The sequence below is a fragment of the Hemicordylus capensis genome, chromosome 1 (genome assembly GCF_027244095.1).
Source record: "Hemicordylus capensis ecotype Gifberg chromosome 1, rHemCap1.1.pri, whole genome shotgun sequence".
Taxonomy (NCBI): domain Eukaryota; kingdom Metazoa; phylum Chordata; class Lepidosauria; order Squamata; family Cordylidae; genus Hemicordylus; species Hemicordylus capensis.
This window is the reverse complement of record NC_069657.1, coordinates 30,682,562-30,706,305: the sequence shown is the minus strand read 5'-3', so window position 1 is coordinate 30,706,305 and position 23,744 is coordinate 30,682,562. Positions and strand designations below refer to the sequence as shown.

The window sequence follows — 23,744 nt, the reverse complement described above, 5'->3', positions numbered from 1 at the left end:
CATCAGATTTCATATTTGCAACCACGCTATTTTGTCGTTATTTTGATAGCTGTCAAAAAAAAATCTAAATTAGTCTGTTGCTTGCATTGTTTCCATATTACTAGAGACACCTAATCCCCTGCTGCAGCTTATTTGAAACCACTACCCCTCCCTGCCAGAAAATACCTTTGATATTCCCGTATTGCACATATCACACTCTCCGAAAGAGGCTGCATGTCCTGCGAAAACCTGAACAACTCCCGGAGCTGAGCCTTTAGCCTCTCGACCTTCGATTCCTCAGCTGTAAGAGTTGCTCTCATTGCCTTACACACAAAACATAGAATAATTAGATTAATAGTCTGGGTTTCATACTGTGTCTAGAACCAGATAGTTTCCTTGTTACAAACTACTTTACCAATGGACCTGCCTCTTAACATTCTGCAAGCAAAATAGTTTATGAACTTAAACCAAATAGTTTAAGACAATTATGTATACACAGAAGCACAATGTTAATGTTGAACTTGCTTATAGACACTCCGTATCTCAGTTTAGTAAGTAGGCTTGTTCACAGGACCATGAAGTGGGTTGGACAAGCATCCTACCCACCTTTGCGAGCTGTGCCCACTCCAATTTCCATTTATACATGAGTTAAAAGCTAGATTGGAGGAGGGGAAAGTAATAGCATGGAAGGCAGGCACAAGCTCTGATGCCATTGCCTCTTGCCTTGATTATATGCTGGGTAAAAGTGCTGAGTAGGATGATGCCGTTGGAGCCTGCACCCACCTCTCGCAGGACCATTTCCCCTTTAACAATCACTTAACAGCCCTGGGTATTTAAGAGAACGTCTTTTTCTTCGCCATGAGCCACACCACCCATTGAGATAATCAGGAGAGGTTTGCCTGCAGTTGTCACCGGCTTGTCTGGTGGCTACTCAGGGATGGGCCTTCTCCGTTGCTGCCCCAAGGCTTTGGAATGCACTCCCTGCTGAAATAAGAGCCTCCCCATCTCTAACAATGTTTTAAAAGGCAGTTAAGAAGCATCTGTTCACCCAGGCTTTTAACTAGATTTACACTTTTTAATAGTTTAACACTGTGTTAAATTTTAAATTATCTTAATGTCATAACATTTATAATTTTGTTTTAATTTGTATTGTTTTGTTGTCAACCGCCCAGAGACGTATGTTTTGGACAGTATACAAATGTGCTAAATAAATAAAGAAGCAGTCATGTGAACAAGCACAGTGTATTGTCAGTGTTTGCCATGGCTAGCATAAGGAAGCTGGTTCTTTACTGAACATCAATACTTGTTTAGCTTTCTTCATTCCGTATCTCAGGGGCGTAGACGCCCTTGTGCCAATGGGTTGAAAGAACCCAGGCTGCCAATGAAAAGGCCTACCAAAGCCCCATGGCTCGGGCTCTGGAGGAGCCCAGAGCGAACTCCGCCCCTCCCACGCCCGGGAGTTTCAACATTTGTTTGAAACTTTCTGCTGAGAGCCTGAACAAACTCTCCGTCAGTTATTTCAGGCAGCACCAGCTGCCCAATAGGACGTTTTCTGGGGGAAATGTCCTATCAGGCAGCCGGCGCTGCCTGAAATGACGGGCTGAGAGCTCACTCCGGTTCTTGGCAGCCTGGGCCACGCCTCCTTGACGCGTCATGCACACCAACAGAGAGTTTGCCCAGGTTCTCAGCAGCCCGGGTGTGGGAGGGGAGAGTTCGCTCTCTGAGCCACGCCCCCCTGCACATGAAATCACACACATGGGCATATGTGGAGGGGGTCACTGAGCGGGGCCGGACGCAGGCCACCGTTTGGCCGGCTCCACAGCTGCCGTATCTAATACGGACACACTTACCATGTACTTTCTCCACCGAGCGATTAAATCCTCTTCACTTCTCACTCGGTCATCCAGTTCAAAGTCGTTTCCTAGCCTTTGCAGGATTTCCCGGAACTCCTGAACCTCAGCTTCTAACTGCCTGGCTTGTGAGTGATAGGCGTTTTCAGATTTGAGGGTCTTCAGCAGTCGCTGCTCTTCCTCATGGCACACCAATTTCAGCTTCTCCAGGGCTTTTCTCAGATCCTCAAGCTCACCTTTTAACTTCTCTGCACCTAGCGGGGAGGTGTTTTGCATCACACCTGTGGACTGAGCTTCAAGATGTCTCAGTTTCTTTTCGCCGCTCTTCACCTCTTTGACAAGGTCCTATTGGAAGGAGTTTTAGAGCACATTACATCCCAGCTTTGCAGGTGGATAATGCTGAGAGCAGCTTGTGTTAGTTAGCACAGGTCCATCATTTACAGTGATATCAGCGCAAGGCAAATGCGGTTGGTCCATCATTTTCCGCAGGGCTCTTTTAAAGGAAAATGTAGAACTCACAAAGCTGCATGCAAGCTAGATTTGTGCATGCAGCATGTGCTGCTACAATATACACCTGTGCATTCCCCTTGTCTTTCTTGCCTAGAGTCACATTCCATGACATTTTGGAGCCTACATGGAGTGGGAGCAAATAACCAGACCTGAGAATTTGTCAGCACTATTAGCAAAGTGTGTGATAGTCACTGGGGACGACTCTGTGGGGAATAGCAATGGAGTCTGCAGGAAGCATCTTTAGCAGCACATTTTGTGTCTGGTTGCACATTTTTTAAAAAGAGCTCTGATGTTCTGTTGCCTACACATATATGGGAAGCCAAACTCCTCTCGGTATTGTTTTGTGGGCTAGACTCCAGGCTCTTCGGACACTGACAAGTCAAGACCATTGGCTCTTGAACTACCAGACTTGGTCCCAGATTGGATGATACCTGTCCTGAGATCCATCCCAAGTGTGTGGTGGGGGGTGAGACTGCCTTCTCCCCCCTGCATCTGGCACACCTACTCTGCCTCCAGTGTCATCCGGCACCCACACAGAGGAATCACATTCAAATAGACACAGTCCAGGAATCAACCCTATAATCTGGACATAAGCGTGTTGGATGGACATCTGGGCAATGTTGAAAATGGGTCAGGCATGCTTGGGAGGCAGGAAAGGAAGGTTTCCTTTCCTGCCTACCAAGGAAGGAAAATTAAACACTGCCCCTCACATACACACAAACACACACACACCCCATCACACATGAGGATGGAGTTGAAGCTCGGAGGTAAAGCATGTGTTTTGCTTGCAGAAGGTCCCAGCTTCAATCCCTGGCATCTCCAGGAGGGCTGGGCAAGACCCCTGCCTGAAATTCTGAAGAGCTGCTGCCAGTCAGTGGCTGACATACTGCACAATGTTATGCACACGGTGACACGTGACTTTCACGCACAAGCCCTTTCGACCATTGGGACTGGGGATGATGGGAGTTGTAGTCCAGCAACACCCGGGGACCCAAGTTTGAGAAACCTTGCTGTAAGGCAGGATGGGCAAACTTGGCCCTCCAGCTGTTGTTGAACTACCACTCACATCATTCCCAGGCACAGTGCAGCTGGGGATGATGGGAGTTGTAGTCCAACAACAGCTGGCGGGGCAAGTTTGCCCATCCTGCCTTAAGGGAATCTTGTCCAAGGACCTCCAAATCTGGAACTGGTCTTGCTTAGGAAATATGAGCAAGGAGACCAGTTTTCCTTCTCACAACAAAACCTTCAGCAACATGCAGATACCTTCAATGGCTTAATTCTGTTTTCTGATGGCAATTTTGCTTCTTGGCCAAGGCAGCAATTTAATATCTCCGTCACATGGGTCAGCCACAGCTGAAACTGGTCAACCTTGCCCTTGTACGCCTCGTGTTCTTTTGTTATCTTTTCAAGCAGCTGTACTCGTCTCTAACAGGAGGAACATCAGAAAAAGAGGACAGTGAAACTCAGCATTTGTCTCATTCTTCACATTTTTAAAAACCAAGAATACAAAGAGCCTGTTCTCCTCCTTGATTCCGCTCACATGTCTGCTTGGCCTTTTCAGGAATGTGCAGTTTGTCCCTCCACCATGAAGATGAAACAACATGTCCTGGCTCTGACTGTGCTATAATTATTCAGCATTTCACTTAATGAATACAAAGTCCTGTAAAGTCACATCCTTCATTTAGAAAGAAAGAAAGAAAGAAAGAAAGAAAGAAAGAAAGAAAGAAAGAAAGAAAGAAAGAAAGAAAGGAGGGAAGAAATTGGTCCAGCATGCCACATTTTTTTGCAAAATATCTGTGCTAAAAACAAAAATTTGTACTCCGATAAGTGGCGCATCAGGGAAATGCTTGACTAAAAAGCAGAAGGCTGCCGGTTCAAATCCCCGCTGGTGAAACACCTATAATGGGCAGTAGTGATATAGGAAGATGCTGAAAGGCATCATCTCATACTGCATGGGAGGAGGCAATGGTAAACCCCTCCTGTATTCTACCAAGAAAGCCACAGGACTCTGTGGTCCCCAGGAGTCAAAATCGACTTGACGGCACCCTTTACCTTATTATGCTTTCACAGGTCACAACCACCAGAGGGCCTGTGTGAGCCTTCCAGGTCTCCAGAACCTTTTCTTGTAAATATATATGGGGAAATGTGCAGCTGTTTATTACTATCAAAGGTACTGTATTATATCCTGCCTTTCAGCTTCCTAGAAGAGCTCAAGGCAGCTTATAAGGACTAAAAACAAAAGTGCAAATCAGAGATGCAGCTGAAATTGAATGGGGGAAGGCCACAAATGCCCTGGGCCCCTGAGTGGGGGGGCGGGCACCCTCTGGCTGGATGACAGGTTGCTTTTGCTACCCCCCTCCTGCGTCTCTGAAGAAGTGGGCGGGAGGGTGGGGAAGGGCTCATCTTCACATTTTGTCCCAGGACCCATTCTAACCTTGCTACACCCCTGGTACAAATATCACTGCAGTCAAAGCAGCAGCCCAGAGCAGAATAGAAAACATTCAAAAAGCAAGAGAGTTTCTGCTTTGCACCATTGCTCCAGGGGAGAGATGGGAATAGGAAGCTGCAAACCAGCACTGGAGGAGCTACAGCATCAGTTGACCCCCCCCCCCCCCGAGCCATTTTTTCCATCAGAAAAGCCCTACTGGTTCAATGGGCCCATCCATGCCAGCACCCACCCTGTCTCCCATAGTGGCCTACTGGAAGCTCAAAAGCAGAGCCTGACATCAGCCACTCTCCCTTGCTGTTGCCCACTGGTATACTGCCTCTGAACATGGAGGTTCCAGATAGTGCTCATGACAAAACGCTTCCGAAAGACCTCTCTCCCTAAATTGGTCTAAGCTAGAGGTTCTCAAACTGTGACCCGTGAGCTTCATCCAGGGGGTTCATGGAAGACTGCAGAACAGTTGAGAACCTCTGGGATTTGCCCCACACTTGTCTTTGATTTTTTAGTTTAAATGTTTCTGTACTTTGATTTGCAGCAAAACCCGTTTATTAGGTGGTCCACCAAGACCCAACACAATTTTCAGGTGGTCTGTGGAAACAAATAACAATTTGGGAATCTCTGGCCTAAGCCCATCTAAGCCCAGCAGCCATCCCCAGAGACTAATCATGCTTTGTGTGAAGGAGCACTTTATTGTGTCCGCCTTTAATTTATTGCCCATCAATTCCATTGGGAGGCTCTGAGTTCTAGTACTGAGAAAGGGATACGTTTCTCTGTTGTCTTTCTCTGCATCAGTCATCTGTCATGGAGGACAGGTCTATCAATGGCTACTAGTCTGGTGGATACAGGCCACCTCCAGCTTCAGAAACAAGAGGCCGCTAAATACCAGTTGCAGGGGAGCAACAGCAGGAAAGGGGGCATTCCCCCCCTCACCTGTGGGTTTCTGGGAAGCATCTGGTGGACCACTGTAAGAACATAAGAACAGCCCTGCTGGATCAGGCCCAAGGCCCATCTAGTCCAGCATCCTGTTTCACACAGTGGCCCACCAGATGCTGCTGGAAGCCACAGGCGGGAGTTGAGGGCATGCCCTCTCTCCTGCTGTTACTCCCCTGCAACTGGTACTCAGAGGCATCCTGCCTCTGAGGCTAGAGGTGGCCTATAGCCCTCCAACTAGTAGCCGATGATAGACCTCTCCTCCATGAAGTTATCCAAACCCACTGTGTGAAATAGGATGCTGCACTAGATAGGCCTTGGGCCTGATCCAGCAGGGCTGTTCTTATCATTTTCTACATCTCCATCATACCCCTGCTAACTTTGCAAAGAGGCACCTTTTAATGTGGTGATTCTCTCTATTTAGCAGGGGGAGAGCAACTGGCCCTATCCACCCCCAGCACAGTACTTCCAGTGACTGTTGCTGGTGTCTATCTTCTGTTTCTTTTAGATTGTGATCCCTCTGGGGACAGGGATCCATCTTATTTATTTATTATTTCTCTCTGTAAACCGCCCTGAGCCATTTTGGGAAGGGCGGTATAGAAATCGAATAAATAATAAATGATAATAATAGTGGTAACCTCCTTTGTCTACATCTGGGGATGCATGGAAAAGCCCCAAATACTTAAGCCTTTCTTCATAGGGAAAATGCTCCAGTCCCCTGGGTATTTGGGTTGCTCTTTTCTTCATACTTCCCACATATTTGGGGGAGTGGGATGGCCAGAACTGGACACAGTACTGCAAATACGGCTGCACCATCAATTTCTATAAAGGTATCATGAGACTGGCCATTTTATTTTCAGTCTTTGTGCACTGCAGGGGAAGATCGTGTCCATTTAATTAATTACCACATCAATCAGGAGAATCCAGCCTATGGTCTGACTTGCAGAACCAACCCAAAGTGAATGTGACACACATGGCATACAAAAAGGCAACATCCAAATAATTATGAGTCACCTAATTTAGAATGATTTAAAATATTGTGTCTGCATCATTTGTGCCTGGTGGTTCATGGAAACCATTTTCATCTGGAACATCGTGTACAGTAATGGGTTTGCAGATAACAAAGGTTATAATTATAAAGACAGCTTGAAAAGTAGCTGTCACAATTAATGTGACAAAAGGAATCCCCAATTATAAATGGAAATTAACCATTCAGCCTTAAACCTGGTTTAAATCCTGGACAAATCACTCAGATTACAGTGAGGCCTCTGTGTATTTTGCACTAGTTTGAATGTAATAGACCAGATTCTGAAGGGGAAGGCCACATTCTCATGAGGACAATGATCACTGTTAAATGGTTAACCATGATTAGCAAGTCTCATGCGTTCCCGAGTGGATTGTAAGATTGGATCCTGGTTAAATGATCCCTGTTAACTCCAGTGACTTAACCAGAATAGCCTGGAAATTCTGGGTTCTCACAGGGAGGAGAGGTGGTCTTGTGGTAGCAAGCATGAATTGTCCCATTTGCTAAGCAGGGCCCACCCTGATTTGTATTTGAATGGGAGACTACATGTGAATATTTCCCTTAGGGGGTGGGGCCACTCTGGGAAGAGACGGTTCCATGTTGCCTCCCTGGCATCTGGAGAAAGGGCTGAGATAGACTCCTGCCTGCAACTTTGGAGAAGCCGCTCCCAGGCTATGTAGACAATATTGAGCTAGACGGACCAATGGTCTGACTCGATAAACTTACTACTAAGTAAACTTACTTCCATATCTTACTAAACTTACTACTAAGTAAACTTACTTCCATCTCTTCCACTGGGGCCCAGTTCAGATGCTTCCCTGGGGAAGCAGAGAACCTGTTCCTTGTGGTGGAGCATGCATATACACCCATTGCACTAGGCTCATAACCTAAAATGTGATGGTGATGCTTCACCTAGTTGGCCATATACATGTGGAAGGCTAAATATCTCATCATTTTTGGAGGGAAAATAATGATGCACTTTGGACCCTGGTGGCTGCATCATACTTGCTAACTTGGCAAAGAGGCACCTTTTACACTTATTTCTCTTTATTTAGCAGGGGGAGAGTAACTGGCCCTATCCACCCCCAGCACAGTACCTCCAGTGACTGTTGCTGGTGTCTATCTTATGTTTCTTTTTAGATTGTGAGCCCTTTGGGGACAGGGATCCATCTCATTTATTTATTATTTCTATTTGTAAACCACTTTGGAAACCTTTGTTGAAAAGCAGTATATAAATATCTGTTGTTGTTGTTGATGTTATAATCACTACTGGGAGGGGTGGTGCTCACTCCTCCAACATGGGGACAAGAGTTTTTGGCCAAGTATCTGTGTTGCAAATAGAGTCTAATCATGTACAGTAAAGGGTTTGCCAATAGCAAAGATTATAATTATAAAGACAGCTTGAAAAGTAGCTGTCACAATTAATGTGACAAAAGGGATCCCCAATTATAAATGGAAATTAACCATTCAGCCTTAAACCTGAACTGGTTTAAATCCTGGACTAATCACTCAGATTACAGTGATGTCTCTGTGTATTTTGCACGAGTTTGAATGTAACAGGCCAGATTCTGAACTGGTATTAAGGTGAGGGGTGGTGCTCACTCCTCCACCATGGGACCGAGAGCTTTTGGCCAAGTACCTGTGTTGAAAAGAGAGTCAATCCCCACCACCAGCATACTGTATATGGTAAAATCAATATGCTTTTTATTGTTTGAGTTCAGTTTACTTTACTATTTGTATGTACAGTATTTGTTTTAATTTTTACTCCACCTTTCCTTGTCAGATGAGCATAAGGCAGCTAACTAGCAAGGGCTCCATCCTACCTAGCAGCTGTACAGTACCTAGCTGCTGAATGAGGTCGGGAGAAAAGACCTCCTACCCAGTGGGAGGCTAGCTGGCAATCACTCTCAGCATCTACTACCTTGTTTTTCCTTTACAGGCGATCAAAAATTGGGAAAGCACACACCTCCTGAAACTATTTTTATATACAGGAGAAGCTTGTTAATCGCGGACTCAACATCTGCGGTTGCACGCATCCACGGTTTCGCGTATCCGCAGTTGGGTAATGGACAACCAACCTTGGTATACGTAAAACAAATTGGCAAAAAAAAGAGTTAAACGTGTATCCGCGGGTCAGGGGGGCCGGAAATGACCTTGGAGGTTATTTCCGGCCATGATTTTGATTTTAGGAGCCATTTTATGGCTTTTTTCTTAAGGCAAAACTCCCTGCAATTTTTGGCCTAATTTCGGCAATGTTTTGACTCATGGGGGGCACCCTTGGACTCCTGAAGGATAGTGGAGCATGGTAGGGCACTTGATTTGGCCCGTTTTCTCATTCTGGGAGCAATTTATGGCAATTTTTAAATAGTCCCGGAACCTAATCCCACAATTTACTTTAATGACTTTAATTGACTTTAATGCTCCGTTATCCGCATTCGCTATCCCTCCCCCCCCCGGAACAGAACCCCCACGAATAATGGGGTTCTCCTGTTCTGCAAATATTTATATACAACTAGTTGGCCCAGGCGCAGAGCATCTGCGCCTCTAGTTGGGCCCAGCCGTCCCCATCCCCCACGCTGGCATGCCCAGCTTTCTGGCTGGCCGACTGGCTTCTCCCCCCTCGTCATCCCCCCGGGCCAGGCCATCCCACTGTCACTGGCCAGGCTAGGCTAGCCCGCCGCCACTTCCTCCATGAGGCCAGGTCAGGGCCCGCCACCATCTCACCCCAGCAGGCAGGCCAGGAACAGGACGTCCTGCCGCCGCCTCCCGTCTCCTCCTCCCAGCCGGCGGTGCATTGCCCGTTATCCACCCACCTCTTCTGGCCAGCGGGGGCTTCAGCTGCTGGCCCTCCGCCTCCTGGCCGCCGCCATTATTTCTCTCCGCTTCAATGCTGGAACTCTCTCGTGCTGTAGAGCATCTGCGTGCTAGTACTTGATTGCTCCCTTCACCCCCTGCCACAACCCCCTCACCTCAGAGATCTCCCTACCCTCACCTGAACTACAGTCCTGCTCCTCCTCCTCCATCCCATTGCTTCCATCCCCCTCACCCCTCTTGGTCATGGCTGCAGCATTCCTGCCACCTATTTGCCAAGCTGCAGCCCCAGAGACCTCCCCACCCTTACCTGAGCCCCACTCCTGTTCCTCCCCACAGGAGCAGCAGCAGTGGTTGATTGGGCCATTCATCGCTACTGCTGCTGCCACCACCATGGCTGCTCGTTCCCCTCAGGTTGCTGACAGGCCTGGGCCCATCCCTTACATGCCTGCCTCCCTCTGACAATGGCCTTGGTTCTCCCAAACAGCAGCAGTGGTTGACTGGGCCCTTCCTTGCAGCCAGTGCTGCCATGGCTGCTCATTCCCCTCAGGCTGCTGACAGAGCATCTTCCGACCAGTAACAGTTGCATTCCAACTGACCTTAGCCATCACAAGCTCCTCCTCATTATCTGCATATGGAATCTCCACTGCCCAATCACCACAGTGCCAGAGGCTCCTCCTCCCTAGCTGCATATGGAATCCCCACTGCCCAATCACCATGGTGCTCCTGCTCTCACAGGGTCCTTCTCCCTATCTGCATATGGAATCCCCACTGCCCAATCAGGTGCTTCAGTGGGGGTGTGGCTTGCCACATCCACACACATCCCCCTGGTCCATCTACAGGAATTAATAATATAGATAGATTTTTCAGCAGAGATTCTCAAAGCAGTCTACATAGAAAGAGTAAATAAATAAGATAGTCCCCTGTCCCCAAAGGGCTCACAATATAAAAAGAAACATAAGGTAGACACCAGCAACAGCCACTGGAGGGATGCTGTGCTGGGCCTAGATAGGGCCTAATCAAGTTACCACCCTCCGTGATTGCTTTGCTGGACGTGAAGGAACTCATCAAATCAGATTCAAGTTATACAGAACAAATACCAATAATGTTTCCCACCAATCTAAACTGAGCAAGTGTCGAAACAGCAGAATTCTTTCTGCTAAGCTGGAAAAACAGGATGTCCACAGTGATTATATTTACATTATTTTAAGAGCCAGCTGCCAATAAACCTTTTAGGCTATGTCTACTCAAGGCAGGGAATGGAAATAGAAAGAGTGGGTCACTGATGAATGGAGCTATAACCAACACTTTCAGTTCCCAACTGAACACGGCCATGTGCTGAGCAGGAGTATTATGAAGGACCGGGAAGCACTCATATGGCTATGTTTCATTGGAAGCTAGAAGTAGGGATGGGGTTGTACAGTAGGGATGGGGCAGAGTATATGCTTTGGGTGCAGAAGTTTCCTGGTCCAATCCCCGGCATCTCCAGGTAGGGCTCGGAAAGAGTTCTGTCCGAAACAATGGAGAGATACTTCCAGTCAGTGTTGACAACACTGAACTATGAGAACCAATGGTCTGATTCAGCGGAAGCCAGTTCATATGTTCCTTCATTGCGTCTGTGGCCTCTTGGATAAGCCAAGATTTGCTGGCATGTACATCTGTTAAGTAAATTACAAAGCCAATTTCAAACCAGGAGTGAAGAACCAACTACAAGGTCTGCTTAGATAGCCTGATTCACATGTTATGTTCAATGCATGTGCCATCTGTGTACCGTGTATGCAAATATAGATCTGTACACAAATACAGTTATTCACATGCTACATGCAATGCACATACAGTAATTAACCCTATTGACCTATAGGTTACAAAAGAAGCTGCCTTATAATAAGCCAGACCATTGGTCCATCTAGCTCTCATCAGGGATGATGGGAGTTGTAGTCCAAAAACAGCTGGAGGGTAGAAGTTGTGCAGCCCTGGTCTGGCCGCGGTCGGCGGGCCACTCTCGGGCCCGGCCGCACTGGCGGCGCAGATGCTATGCGCCCGGTCAGCTAGTACAAATAAAAACTCTAAAACCCAAAACTTTAAAACGATAAACTATACTTATACAATAGCCTCACGATGCCCATCGCAAGAGCTGTGCATTGTGTGAAAAGGTACTTCCTTTTGTCGGTCCTAAATTTCTTGGCAATCAGTTTCATGGAATGACCCCTGGTTCTAGTGTTATGCGAGGGGGAGAAAAATTGCTTGCTGTCAAATTTTCTCCACAGCATGCATGATTCTATAGACCTCTATCATATCTCCCCACTTTTAAAGTGAATACGTGTACAGTCCACACAAACGTATGCAAATGTGTATAGACAGCTGTGCGCACATAAAACACAATGGCTGAATAGGCCTAATGTTAGATCTTGGGTTAGCTACCTTAGCTCTTCTCACCTGTGCTTCATTCTTGACTTCTTCATATTCCTCCTTCATCTTTTTCTGGACATCTTCGTCAACACTGGGGTCTCCGATCCGGCTATACAAGGAAGCCGCTTCCTCCAGGAGCCTTTCCAGCAGGACAGATTGATTGAGAACATCGTTCAGCAGGACCTGGGCGTGGCTAAGCTGCCACTGCTTCTCTTTTAGGCCAAGCTGCAGCTCGATGTCGGGCTCCAAGGTCACCTTCATGTTGTGAATCCAGACATAGAACTCGTCTCGGGCTTTCAAGTATTCACTCCAGTGCAGCCACACCCACTCGATACGGCTGTTGGGGGAAAGAGGGGCAGAGAGGGATGTGGGCAGTAGTCCTTGCCAAAGGAATCCTCACCCAGGGACAGCAGACCCAGACGGCGGAAATGGAGGCCCCCGATAATGTAGTTTATGTGCAGACATCCACACTAACACTAGGAGAGCTGGTCTTGGGGCAGGAAGCATGAGCTGTCCCCTTTGCTAAGCAAGGTCCACCATGATTTGCATTTGAATGGGAGACTACGTGTGAGCACTGTAAGGGATTCCCCTCAGGGAATGGGGCTGCTCTGGGAAGAGCACCTGCACGCTTGCATGCAGAATGTTCCAAGTTCCTTCCCTGGAATCTCCAGATAGGGCTGAGAGAGACTCTTGCCTGCAGCCTTGGAGAAGCCACTGCCAGTATGTGTAGACCAGACAGAGCTAGATGGAGCAATGGTCTGACTCAGTATAAAGCAGCTTCCTATCTTCCTTTCATGCAACTGGAAAGGGCTTTTGGAGAGAGGGGAGAGAAGCAGAAATTGCTCCTCCCTCTCCTTTCACGCCCGCTTGGTTGTGTAATGGGCCATCTCCACAGGAACACTCGAGGCTCCCCACAGAACCACGGCGCTTCTTAAGTCAACCTACTGCTGCAAATCATGTTGGCTGGTATTTTCACAGTATTCCAAGTGAAGTCTGACCAGTGCAGAACATGAGTGGAACATCTCACAATCTGGAAACTACCAATGGTCTGACTTGGTATAGGGCAGCTTACTATGTTCCTACGCTGGGGAACAATTTATTGTGGCTGGGGATGATGGGCCTTGTAGTTCAACAGCAGCTGGAGCGCCAAGGTTGCCTACTGCAAGAATGTTGTGCTGTAAACTAGTTCCACTAAATTGGGAGTTGGTGTTCCAGACTCGTGCTACACGGGTGCAACAGGATGCATTTGAGAAAACTGTGATGTTTCTCCTACTATGCAACCTCTTCTTCTGTTTGTGGGGGTTGGTTGCAGAGAATGCAGACCAAGAGCGCGAGAAATGGAGCAACTCAGAGCATCTGCCCAGTTATGCAACTGCTCACTGATGCCCTAACAGCAACCCTGAGGAGAGGGTTGGTGGGGGAGAGGAGACCACCCCAGTCCAGATCCCTGCCCCTGATGACAGCCCACTGGAATCCACAGAGCCAGGGCAGCCAGAGCAGGCCACCCCCACAGAGGAGGTGGGGCTGACTCTTTCCCTGAAAGACCCTCGAGCACTTCCAGGTCCTCAGGAGCAGATGCAATGCCAGGCCTGGACTGAAGGCAGAACACATGCTTGGCAGCCAGGGTCTCCTTCCTGGTGGGCCTCCACAGGAGGAGAGGGATGTCCACAGGAGGAGAGGGATGCCAGAATGTCTCCTCAGGAGGAGGGCAGCCCTAGGAATTCAGCAAGTGGCAGTCAGATAAGCCCTGAGTTCTCATAAGAACAGCCCTGCTGGATCAGACCCAAGGTTGATCTAGTCCATCATCCTGTTTCCTACAGTGGCCCACCAGATGCCTCTGGGAAGCCCACAAGCAGGCGATGAAGGCATGCATCCTCTCTTGCTGCTGCTCCCCTGGAATGGGTTTTCAGAGGCATCCTGCCAGAAAACCCAGAGGCATCCTGCCTCTGAGCCTGGAGGAAGCCTGTGGCCATCAATACTAGTAGCCATTGACTGACCTGTCCTCCATGAACTTTTGTGAGCCATCTAGGCTGCTGGCGATCACTACACCCCGTGGCAAAAAAGTCCCTAGGGCCATTATGCACTGTGTGGGGAAGTACTTTCATCGGTCCGAAGTTTCCTGGCAATCACTTTCATGGGGTGACCCATGGGCGGAGCTATAACCGAGTGCACGGGTCCCAAGAACCCGTGCTGCCCTGCCTCTGAGGCGGCCTCGCTTATCTCTGGGGCCGCCTCGTTCGCTTTCCTCCTCCCTGCAGTGTGGTGTAATGGCCGAGCCCAGCACAGTGCACCAGCTGTCCAGCAATGTAGCCCACCGCTGCTTCCTGTCCATCCCCAGCAGTAATTTTCATGGCTCGTAAGAGCATGTTGACCCTGGGGCGGGGGGGGGGAGGTGTTGCCGCCACCACCATCACCAGCATAGGGAGCACACCATCGCCACAAGGTGGGGCTGCCCATGAGAACATGAGCCGCCTTGCCCTCTCTATGCCAGTGGGAGGACCCCTGGCTCTAGTGTTGTAAGAAAGAGTGGGGGGGAACTCTGTCCACACCATGCATGATTTTATAGGCCTCTGTCTTGTCTGCCCTTAGTCACTTTTTCCCTAAACTAAAACGCCCCAGGTGTTGTAGCCTTGGTTCATAAGGAAGGTGCTCTGGGCCCCTGATCATCTTGGTTGCCCTCTACGGCACCTTTTCCAGTTCTATGACATCCTTTTTGAGATATGGTGACCAGAATTCACCATTTCTCACCTGCCCTTCTGTTGATCCAACATCTTCTCTCTCAGAGCATGTCTCCCATTACCAGCCTTGTAGCCTGGCCTGCCTCGCCTAACCTGGGTTTGGACAGGGACCTTTGTGTGTGTGTGTGTGTCTTTGTCCATTCCAATAGAAACCAACCTGAGTTTGGGATGACCTGCAAAATGGCCAAGAAAATGTACCACTGGTGAAGGAAATGACCAGGGAGCCTGAAATCTCCATTCAGCCATGAAACTGACTGAGTGACCCTGGGCCAGTCAGTTATCTCCTGGTCTAGCCTACCTTGCAGGGTTGCTGTACCATGTACACTGCTCTGGACTCCTAGGAGGAAGAGCAGGACAGAAATGTAAAAATAAACAAATAAAGTTCTCAGGCTGGTCAACTGGCTAAGATTTATTCCCCAGAGACAAAGGGGTTTCAGGAGGCAACACATGGCAATCTTACCTGTGGCAATGAGTAATGTATATGGCTGTTTCCTCCCACATGGCTTTGATATCTTTTAGTTTGGAGAGTATCTCATGCTTTTTCTCCTCATCGATGCACTGAAGGAGTGCATCAGCCTTCATTAGAACCAAGTCAATCTTCAAACGGCCTTCAGGTTCTGATGCACAGATTTTCTGTGAGAAAGAATTACACACTAAAATTAAAACATGGCTAGATTTTTTAATATGGGATTTCATGGGAAATGTACTTTATTTTTCTTTTTTACTTTCAGACCTTAATATTTTGAAAGCTGGAAATATAAGGATGTGTAATATTGCTGACTGAGCAAAGAGGCACTGTTTAAAAGTGGTGATTCTCTTTATTGAGCAGGGGGAGAGCAACTGGCCCTATCCATCCCCAGCACAGCATACCTCCAGTGGCTGTTGCTGGGGTCTGTCTTATGTTTCTTTTTTAGACTGTGAGTCCTTTGCAGACAGGGAACCATTTTAATTAATTAAATGCATGCATTCATTCATTCATCCCTATGTAAGCTGCTTTGGGAACCTTGGTTGAAAAGCAGTATATAAATATTTGCCATGTTCATCGTATTTGTATTGCCATTTTCTAATGTTGGTATTTTAATGTAATTTAATATGTATTTGTATAAAATAATTTAGTTCCTTCAGAGCTGAATTTTAGCTTCAACATTTAGCTGGAAGATGAATCACAGTCCATTAAGCCCCTGATCCCTCTAGGGGTATATGTAAGTAGAAGAGGGCTCCCTCTAGGACCTTCTACATACAAAACATGTCATCTACCTCCCGGGGGTACAGCACATGCTTTGTTTATAGAGGATTCAATCCCTGCATCTCAAGGTCGGGCTGGGAAAGGCCTCAGAAACACTGCTGTCAGTCAGAGCAGACAAAGCTAGGTGGACCAACTCAGAAGGCAGTTTCCTATATACTGAACAACAGCCCTTCTCCTAAGTGCATTTTTCGCTTGCAGAAAAGAAAAGAAAAATCCTGGCTTTTTCTAGGCTTTGCAGTCTTCATGACAGATATGCGTTGAATACTGGGTTTCACATCGTTTAAGTGGTCTGGCTACATTTTTGTTTGAACAGGTGCTTATATGGTCCTTCATCCCCTCCCTTTTTAAAAAATGAAACAATTAAAAAAAATTGCAAAACTGCTTAGGGTTTGTGAGTGCTGTCATTCTGATGGCACAGGTGTTAGCCAATTTGTGCCATTCATAACAACAAAAACAACAATGTATATACTGCTTTTCAGCAAAAGTTTCCAAAGCGGTTTACATAGAGAAATAATAAATAGTTAAGATGGGTCCCTGTCCCCAACGGCCTCACAATCTAAAAAGAAACATAAGACACACACCAGCAACAGTCACTGGAGGCACTGTGCTGAGGGTGGATAGGGCCAGTTACTCTCCCCCTGCTAAATAAAGAGACTCACCATGTTAAAAAGGTGCCTCTTTGCCCAGTTAGCTGTCTTTTGCTGCAAATGTGCAAAAATGTTTTCTTTTCTTTTTTCTATAGCTTATCCCTAGAGAGGAGAAGGTACCTTTGGATTACATGCAAGGAGGGCACTTTCAAGCTGGCCCTACTGCTGTACAAATGTTATCTCTCTCTTAATAATTAGGCTAAATCAGCTAAACTGTGGTCACCACTAATTGCAGCTTGCCTCCAAACCAGAACTGGAAATCAATTTCCACTGTGGTGTAGCCACCATTAGATGAGGTGGGACAAATATCTTTGGGCCACTGGGTCAGCTTGGCTGCTGGGCCATCCAGAGTCAGCTGGGACACCACCACCCCGACACACACACACACATACACACACACACACACACACACACACACACGGCACCTCCTCGCTTCACTCCCACACTTAACCAGAGAATGAACACTCGCTGGTTGGGACAGATGGATGCATGGTTGCTCGAAACAAAATGTTGGCTGGCTAGCTGGGAAAGGGTGAGGGGCCGTAGAGAATGCCCTGATTTCAACCATGTTGGGGTTTGCAATTATTTAGCGAAGTGCCAAAGAAGCTACTACTCCAGTTACAGAGTGCAGAGGCTAGTTGTTGCAGCTACTTAAGGAACACACATGGAGATCACTGTGGAGTCTAAACTAAATTGATTTATTGGTGAATTACATTTGTGATAGGAAAGAACTATCTTATCTACCAGCTACATAATGAATAGTGGGGTTCTGTTACAAGGAGTCAGGGATAGTTTCCTAATCCTATAGAGCTTGAGCCTCATGTGGTTATTTACTCAGAAGAGCAGTCTGGATTGTCAACCACAAAATGTGGAGGATACTCCTTGTTACAGAAGACGGGAAGAATGGTAATAAAATCAATTGTAGTCTGATATTCAGTTTTGTAACAAACAGTTGGAATAGCAAGAGCAGCGTATTATTTCCTTTTAGAAATCAAAGGGCTTTGTGTCCATGCTGATAACCTGTTTTTTTTTGGGGGGGGGAACTACTGGGACTGCATCCCTGCCCGTCCCTGCAGCACTACACCACTGGTCAGTAAAGCTAAGTAAAACTCAATCACTGAGCCTGGCACCAAATACAAACTGCACTAGGCAACAAAAGGAAGATCTATAAATAAAACTAGCACCCAGGTTTCAAAGCTCATTAGAGTTCACACTGATGGGAACGGTGATGGGAGTATCTCAAGCATTATTGAGAAATTCTTTTGCAGTGCTGACAGTTTGGTTTTTCAGATTTGTTTTTTAATTGCTGCTTTCCTTGGCTGAGACTTTCACAGCAGATTAAGGGAAAATAAAGAATAGAAAGCAGGGATGTGTATAAAACACCCAGATTGGAAAGACCAATTTTGAAGTCAAATTATCTCTATATATAATTCTCTAGGCACAAGGCACACCTGTGGCTAATCCTGTGTGTGGCAGCTCTCGCAAGAGTTTGCAAACAGAAGCACCATGGTGATTGGGCAGTGGGGATTCCATATGAAGATAGGAAGGAGGAGCCTGTGATGGTTAAGGTCAGTTGGAATGCAGCTGTTACTGGTTGGAAGATGTTCTTGATTGTAGAGGAGATGTGTGTGTGTGTGTATGTATGTCTGTCTATCTATCTATCTATCTATATATATAAAGAATAGTGGGTAGGGGTCTGCAAAGAGAGGGGTTGTGAGGGAGGAAAGAGCCCCTTCAGGAGAAGGAGGCTGCTGTTGTGTGAATTAGATGAGGAAACAAGATAAACAAGATCTGTTAACTCAAGAAGGGAGTGGGGGGAGAGAGAGAGAAGGGAAGGGAAGAAAAACAGGGGAAGAGCGAGTGGAGGAGAGAGAAAGAGAGAAAAAGAAAGAAGAAGAAGAGAGAAAGACGGAAGGGTGAAGGATGGACCCAAGCCTGTCAGCAGCCTGAGGGGAATGAGGGGCGATGGCAGTGGCAGCGGCAGCAAGGAAGGGCCCAGAAAACCACTGCTGCTTTGGGGGTTACCAAAGCCATTGGCACAGGGAGGCAAGCAGGCAAGGGATGAGCCCGGGCCTGTCAGCAGCTTGTGGGGAACGAGTTGCCACGGTGGTGGAGGCAGCGAGGAAGGGCCCGGTCAACCGGCGCTGCTGCTGCTCCTGTGGTAAAGAGCAGGAGTGTGGTTCGGGTGAAGGTGGGGAGTTCTCTGGGGATAGCGGGCTGCAGCTTGGCCAATAGGCACCACAACGCTGCAGCTATGACCAAAAGAGATGAGGGGGATGGAGTAAAGCAGGGATCCTCAACGTTGGGCCCCCAGATGTTCTTGGACTTCAACTCCCATAATCCCCAGCCAAAGGCCACTGGGCCTGGGGATTATGGGAGTTGAAGTCCAAGAACATCTGGGGGCCCAACGTTGAGGATCCCTGGAGTAAAGGGATGGAGGAGTGACCAAAAGCGGTGAGGGCGATGGAAGCATCTGGATGAAGGAGCAGCAGTGCAGCTCAGATGAGGTTGAAGAGATCTCTGAGGTGAGGGGGACTGTGGCAGGGGGTGAGGGGAGCAATCAAGTACTAGCGCACAGATGCTCTGTGCAGGTTAAGCTAGTTATTATTATTATTTAAAATGTCCTGGAGGAGTCATTAAGTAGTCTAATTTCTGAATGCTGTGATGACAGAGAGTACAAATCGACATTAACTATATAAATTAGATTAAATTAGCTAATGGCAATTTGTGTGCTTTTTCTCCTATTAACCTTAAAATGGTGATTAAACATTAATAGGAGAAGAAGCACAGGGAAGGGGATGAGAAACAACAATCAGGTTGGTATCAAAGGTTCAGCTCAGTGGCTTAGCCACCATTGGATGGGGGGGGGGGGGGCACATGTCCCGGGGCTGCCAATGTCCAGGGGCTGCCAGGGCCCCCGCACCCTGCTCCACCCAGCCAGCAAATGAAGCACTCACCAGGTGACGGTTGGATGTGTGGCCCCTAGCCCATTCCCCAGCCAACAAGCACTTTGTTCTCCAGCTGGGTGCTTCCTTTCTCTTCCTCGCTCCAAGCAAGAGAGAGGAAAGAAGCACCCAGCCAGCAAACAATGTGCTGGCTGGCTGGGAAAGGGAGAAAATTTAGTGGCTGGGGATTATGGGAGTTGTAGTTCAGAAACAGCTGGAGTGCCAAAAGTTGCCAATTCCTGGCCTAAAGGAAGAAGTGAGGCAAATCTTCACCAGAAGAGAGAGTAATGGTTGGGTGCCACCATTAACAAGGCCCTGTTTTGAGACTTCAGCCCATACACCTTTAATGGTGGCGGCTCCTGGAACAGTTCTCCAGGGAAGATCTTAATGTGCAGGAAGATTTGTATGAGGCCCATTCACACCTCATGTTCAACACTCATACAATTAGCGTACATTGTACACAGGTACAGTACAGTCATTCTCATGTTATGCTGAACGCAGGTACAGAAGCAAACTTCCCATCGGTATCATGAATTTTAAGGACCTGCATTCAGGTTCATTTTTAAAATGAACACAAGTACAGTCATTCATACATATACATGTACTAGTATACAGACATCTGTACACTCGTACAACATAATGTCTGAATCGAGCTATGGTCATCATGCAACGGCAATAATGTATGCATTATATTTAAAGACAAAACAGTATTTCTGAAAACATGTCTGAAGACGAGCAGCCTCTGTCTTTCTTTACCTCTGTTTCTCTCAGCCTGGCCTCCAAGGCAGACCGAGGCCCCTTGGTGTTGTCATTGATCCGCAGTCTCTCCTGGATGGTCTTCATCCAATCTACTGCCTTCTCCACACTGCTGTCAAATTCATCCTGTGGCTGCTGGGTCATTGCATTAGAAGAAACTGAAGAGGGAGGGAAGGAAAGGAAAGAGGCATTCAACAAAGACATTTCCCTGAGTCATCTAACTCAGAGTGGCTTTGGACATTATGGAATGTGGAGTGACTCACTGGTAGAGCAGCAGAAGGTCCTAGGTTCAATCACTGGCATCCCAGTTACAATCTGGGAAAACTCACTGCTTAAAACCCGGGAGAGCCAACGCCCTTCAGGGTAAGCAATAACTGAGCGAAATAGTATAACACAGCTAGTGCCACATATCCATGGGAGAACTTGTGAATGAACGACCTTCTCATACAGCTTCATATGTATGTGCATTTCATTTCCCTTGCTCTTCCAAAATATTATCCAAATGAGAATTTCAGTAGCGCTCACTGAGGAGAGATGCACGTATGAATATTTATACAACACTTTTCAATTAAAGTTCTCAAAGCAGTTTACATAGAAAAATAAAGAACATAAGAACATAAGAACAGCCCTGCTGGATCAGGCCCAAGGCCCATCTAGTCCAGCATTCTGTTTCACACAGTGGCCAACCAGATGCCGCTGGAAGCCACAGGCAGGGCATGCCCTCTCTCCTGCTGTTACTCCCCCGCAACTGGTACTCAGAGGCATCCTACTTTTGAGGCTGGAGGTGGCCTATAGCCCTCCGACTAGTAGCTGATGATAGACCTCCATGAAGTTATCCAAACCCCTCTTAAAGCCATCCAGGGTGTTGGCTGTCACCACATCTTGGAGCAGAGAATTCCACAAGTTGATTATGCGTTATGTGAAAAAATACTACCGTTTGCTGGTCCTAAATTTCCTGGCAATCAATTTCATGGGATGACCCTTGGTTCTAGTGTTATGGGAGAGGGAGAAGAATTTTTCTCTATCCACTTTCTCCACACAATGCATGATTTTATAGATCTCTATCATGTCTCCCTGCAGTCTACTTTTTTCTAAACTAAATAGCCCCAGGTGTTGTAGCCTTGCCTCATAATTAAGGTACTCTAGGCCCCTGATCATCTTGGTTGCCCTCTTCTGCAACTTTTCCAGTTCTACAATGTCCTTTTTTAGATGTGGTGACCAGGACTGTATGCAGTACTCCAGGTGTGGCCGCACCACAGTTTTGTGTAAGGGCTTTATAATATTAGCCATTTTATTTTCAATCCCCTTCCTAATGATCTCTAGCATGGAATTGGCTCACAAAAAACCTTCAGTAAAGCCCTGGGAAAGCTCTTCCCCTGCTAAATATTGGAGACTCACCACTTTAAAAGGCATCTCTTTGCTCAGTTAGCAGGGGGATGTCTTCAATTAAGAGCAAATGTGAAAGTTCTATTGCAGCAGGTGATCTGGAGGAGGACAAAGAACTGTCCTGTCCCTGGCTCTGAGTAGAGGCTTGAAGGCCCGTAACGATGCAGATGAAGAAGTGCAAGTCCAAGTCCAGTCTGAATGGAAAGAGCCCAGTGCAAGGAAAAAGGACTCAATATCAGAGACAGGCACCGAAGCCATTTGCCCAGTCATCTGAGTGACTGAAGTCTAGTTCTCACTGAAGTGGTAAACCGGTATCTGGGCCAGTGCTGGCTGGTATGGGTGGATCGGGGAGGGGGGGGAGATGAGTCTCAGGTGAGGCTTGTTCTCACTCCTCTCGCCCCTCCCAGCTGCCTCACTCTCCCTTGCCACACCTGGCTGCAGCGTCGTTAACCCTTTATGCACGGGCTGGTCATTTGCCCAGTTTCCCAATCACGGATATGACCAGCTTGTGCACAAGGGGTTAATGCTACAGTCAGGTGTGGCAAGGGAGAGCAAGGCAGCCCAGAGGGTGCAAGAGAAGTGAGAGCAAGCCTCACCTGAGGCTCATCTACCAACACCTCCACCACACCTGATCTGCCGATACTGGCTGCCGTTGATCTAGGCTGCAGGTGAAGGCTCACACGTCTGAATGCTCCTCGTTACAAAACAGTAAAATGCCTGCACCTGGACACCGAGTATGTCAGGTAGAATGCACTGCAGGGACTTCCCCCCACACCTGGCCCAAGACCCCACTTACAGACTGAAGTGGTGCAGCCACGGGGTTACCATCTGTACCCTGTTCCTGGCTGCCATCAAAAGCATCCCATCCCGCCTCCCGTCAGTAATCCACATAGGTTAATGCTTACATGCTCCTATTACATGCACTGATATAACACACTAGCATTAGTAGCCCCCAGGCTAGTGTGACCCTAGCATATGAATGCTGCAAACTTTCACATGGTGTAAGTAGGAGGGGCATTTAAACATTACTCTCTGTCACGTGCATCTTCTGTATAAGGAAGGAGGTCATTAGGTGTAACATTAAAACCAGTCTGCATTCTCTGGCATCCACATGTGCACAGAAACACACTAGAATCTGTTCACAGGTTCAGTATGCATGGAGTGGGGAGATCGCAGGAGGGCTTAGCATTGGTGCTTCCCCTGTGTGGATCTCCTCCCCTCCTATAAGAGGGGTTCCCCAGCCTAAGGTCCTCAGATGTTAGGGGCATGGGATCATAGGAAGTTGCCTTACACCAACTACACCAAAGGCCATTGGTTCATCTAGCTCAGTACTGCCTACACTGGCTGGCAGCAGGCTCCTCCCAGGTTTCAGGCAGGGGTCTCTCTCAGCACTACCTGGAGATGCTGAGGATTAAACCTGGGACCTTCCCCATGCAAAGCAGATGTTCTACTACGACTGAGTTACAGCCCCATCTCCAAAGGTGGCATACATGGATCTCCCATCCAGGCACTGACCACACCAAGATCTGCTTAGCTTCAGCAAGGCGGCTGTACTGTGTGCCCTAAGACTATGCTCTGGGGCCAAGCTAGTCTTGTAGCAAGGGAGTTGTTAACGTTTGGGACCTCTGGTATGGCCGATCAGGAACTTGGTTCACGGGGTCAGAGTGGATGATGAAGTCAACACAGAACAAAGAGCTGCTGGGCCCTTAAGGGTACTGTTTATTTCTGTGCTTCTGTAGTCCTATTAAGGCACTACATAAGGATCCATTACTTCTGTATTTATTACTTAATATATTCCTGGACTGAACTCTAGCGTTGGAAGCCGCTTCTAGGGCTGAACGCCAGCAAGCTCAGGCCCATGTAGACATATCCAAAGAACACAGGTAGCTGCCTTATCCCGAGTCAGCGCATTGTTCCATCTAGTTCGGTATTGTCCACGCTGACTGGTAGCAGATTCTAGAGTTACAGGCAGGGACTTTGCTATCCAGCTCTAACTAGAGATACCAGAAGTTGAACCAGAGACATTCTACATCGGGGTAGGCAATCCCTCCAGCTGCTGTTGAACTA

At 47.5% G+C, this 23,744-nt stretch overlaps 1 protein-coding gene across 3 annotated transcripts in view; it reads right to left on the bottom strand.

The window, feature by feature from the left end:
- Positions 1–23,744, bottom strand: part of SYNE3 (spectrin repeat containing nuclear envelope family member 3) — a 134,571-nt gene that overhangs the window by 51,874 nt on the left and 58,953 nt on the right. Inside the window, exons 3-8 of one of the 3 annotated variants that reach the window (XM_053285998.1) lie at positions 20,292–20,449; positions 15,158–15,330; positions 11,987–12,296; positions 3,603–3,764; positions 1,830–2,174; positions 166–302 (exon numbers count right to left, since the gene is read on the bottom strand). In XM_053285998.1, coding sequence (XP_053141973.1) covers positions 166–302; positions 1,830–2,174; positions 3,603–3,764; positions 11,987–12,296; positions 15,158–15,330; positions 20,292–20,435 — 1,271 coding nt within the window. In that variant the 5' untranslated portion in view covers positions 20,436–20,449. Of the gene's footprint in view, positions 1–165; positions 303–1,829; positions 2,175–3,602; positions 3,765–9,860; positions 10,102–11,986; positions 12,297–15,157; positions 15,331–20,291; positions 20,450–23,744 lie in introns of those variants that run through there. The other 2 variants (XM_053286001.1, XM_053285999.1) reach the window with 2 other exon arrangements.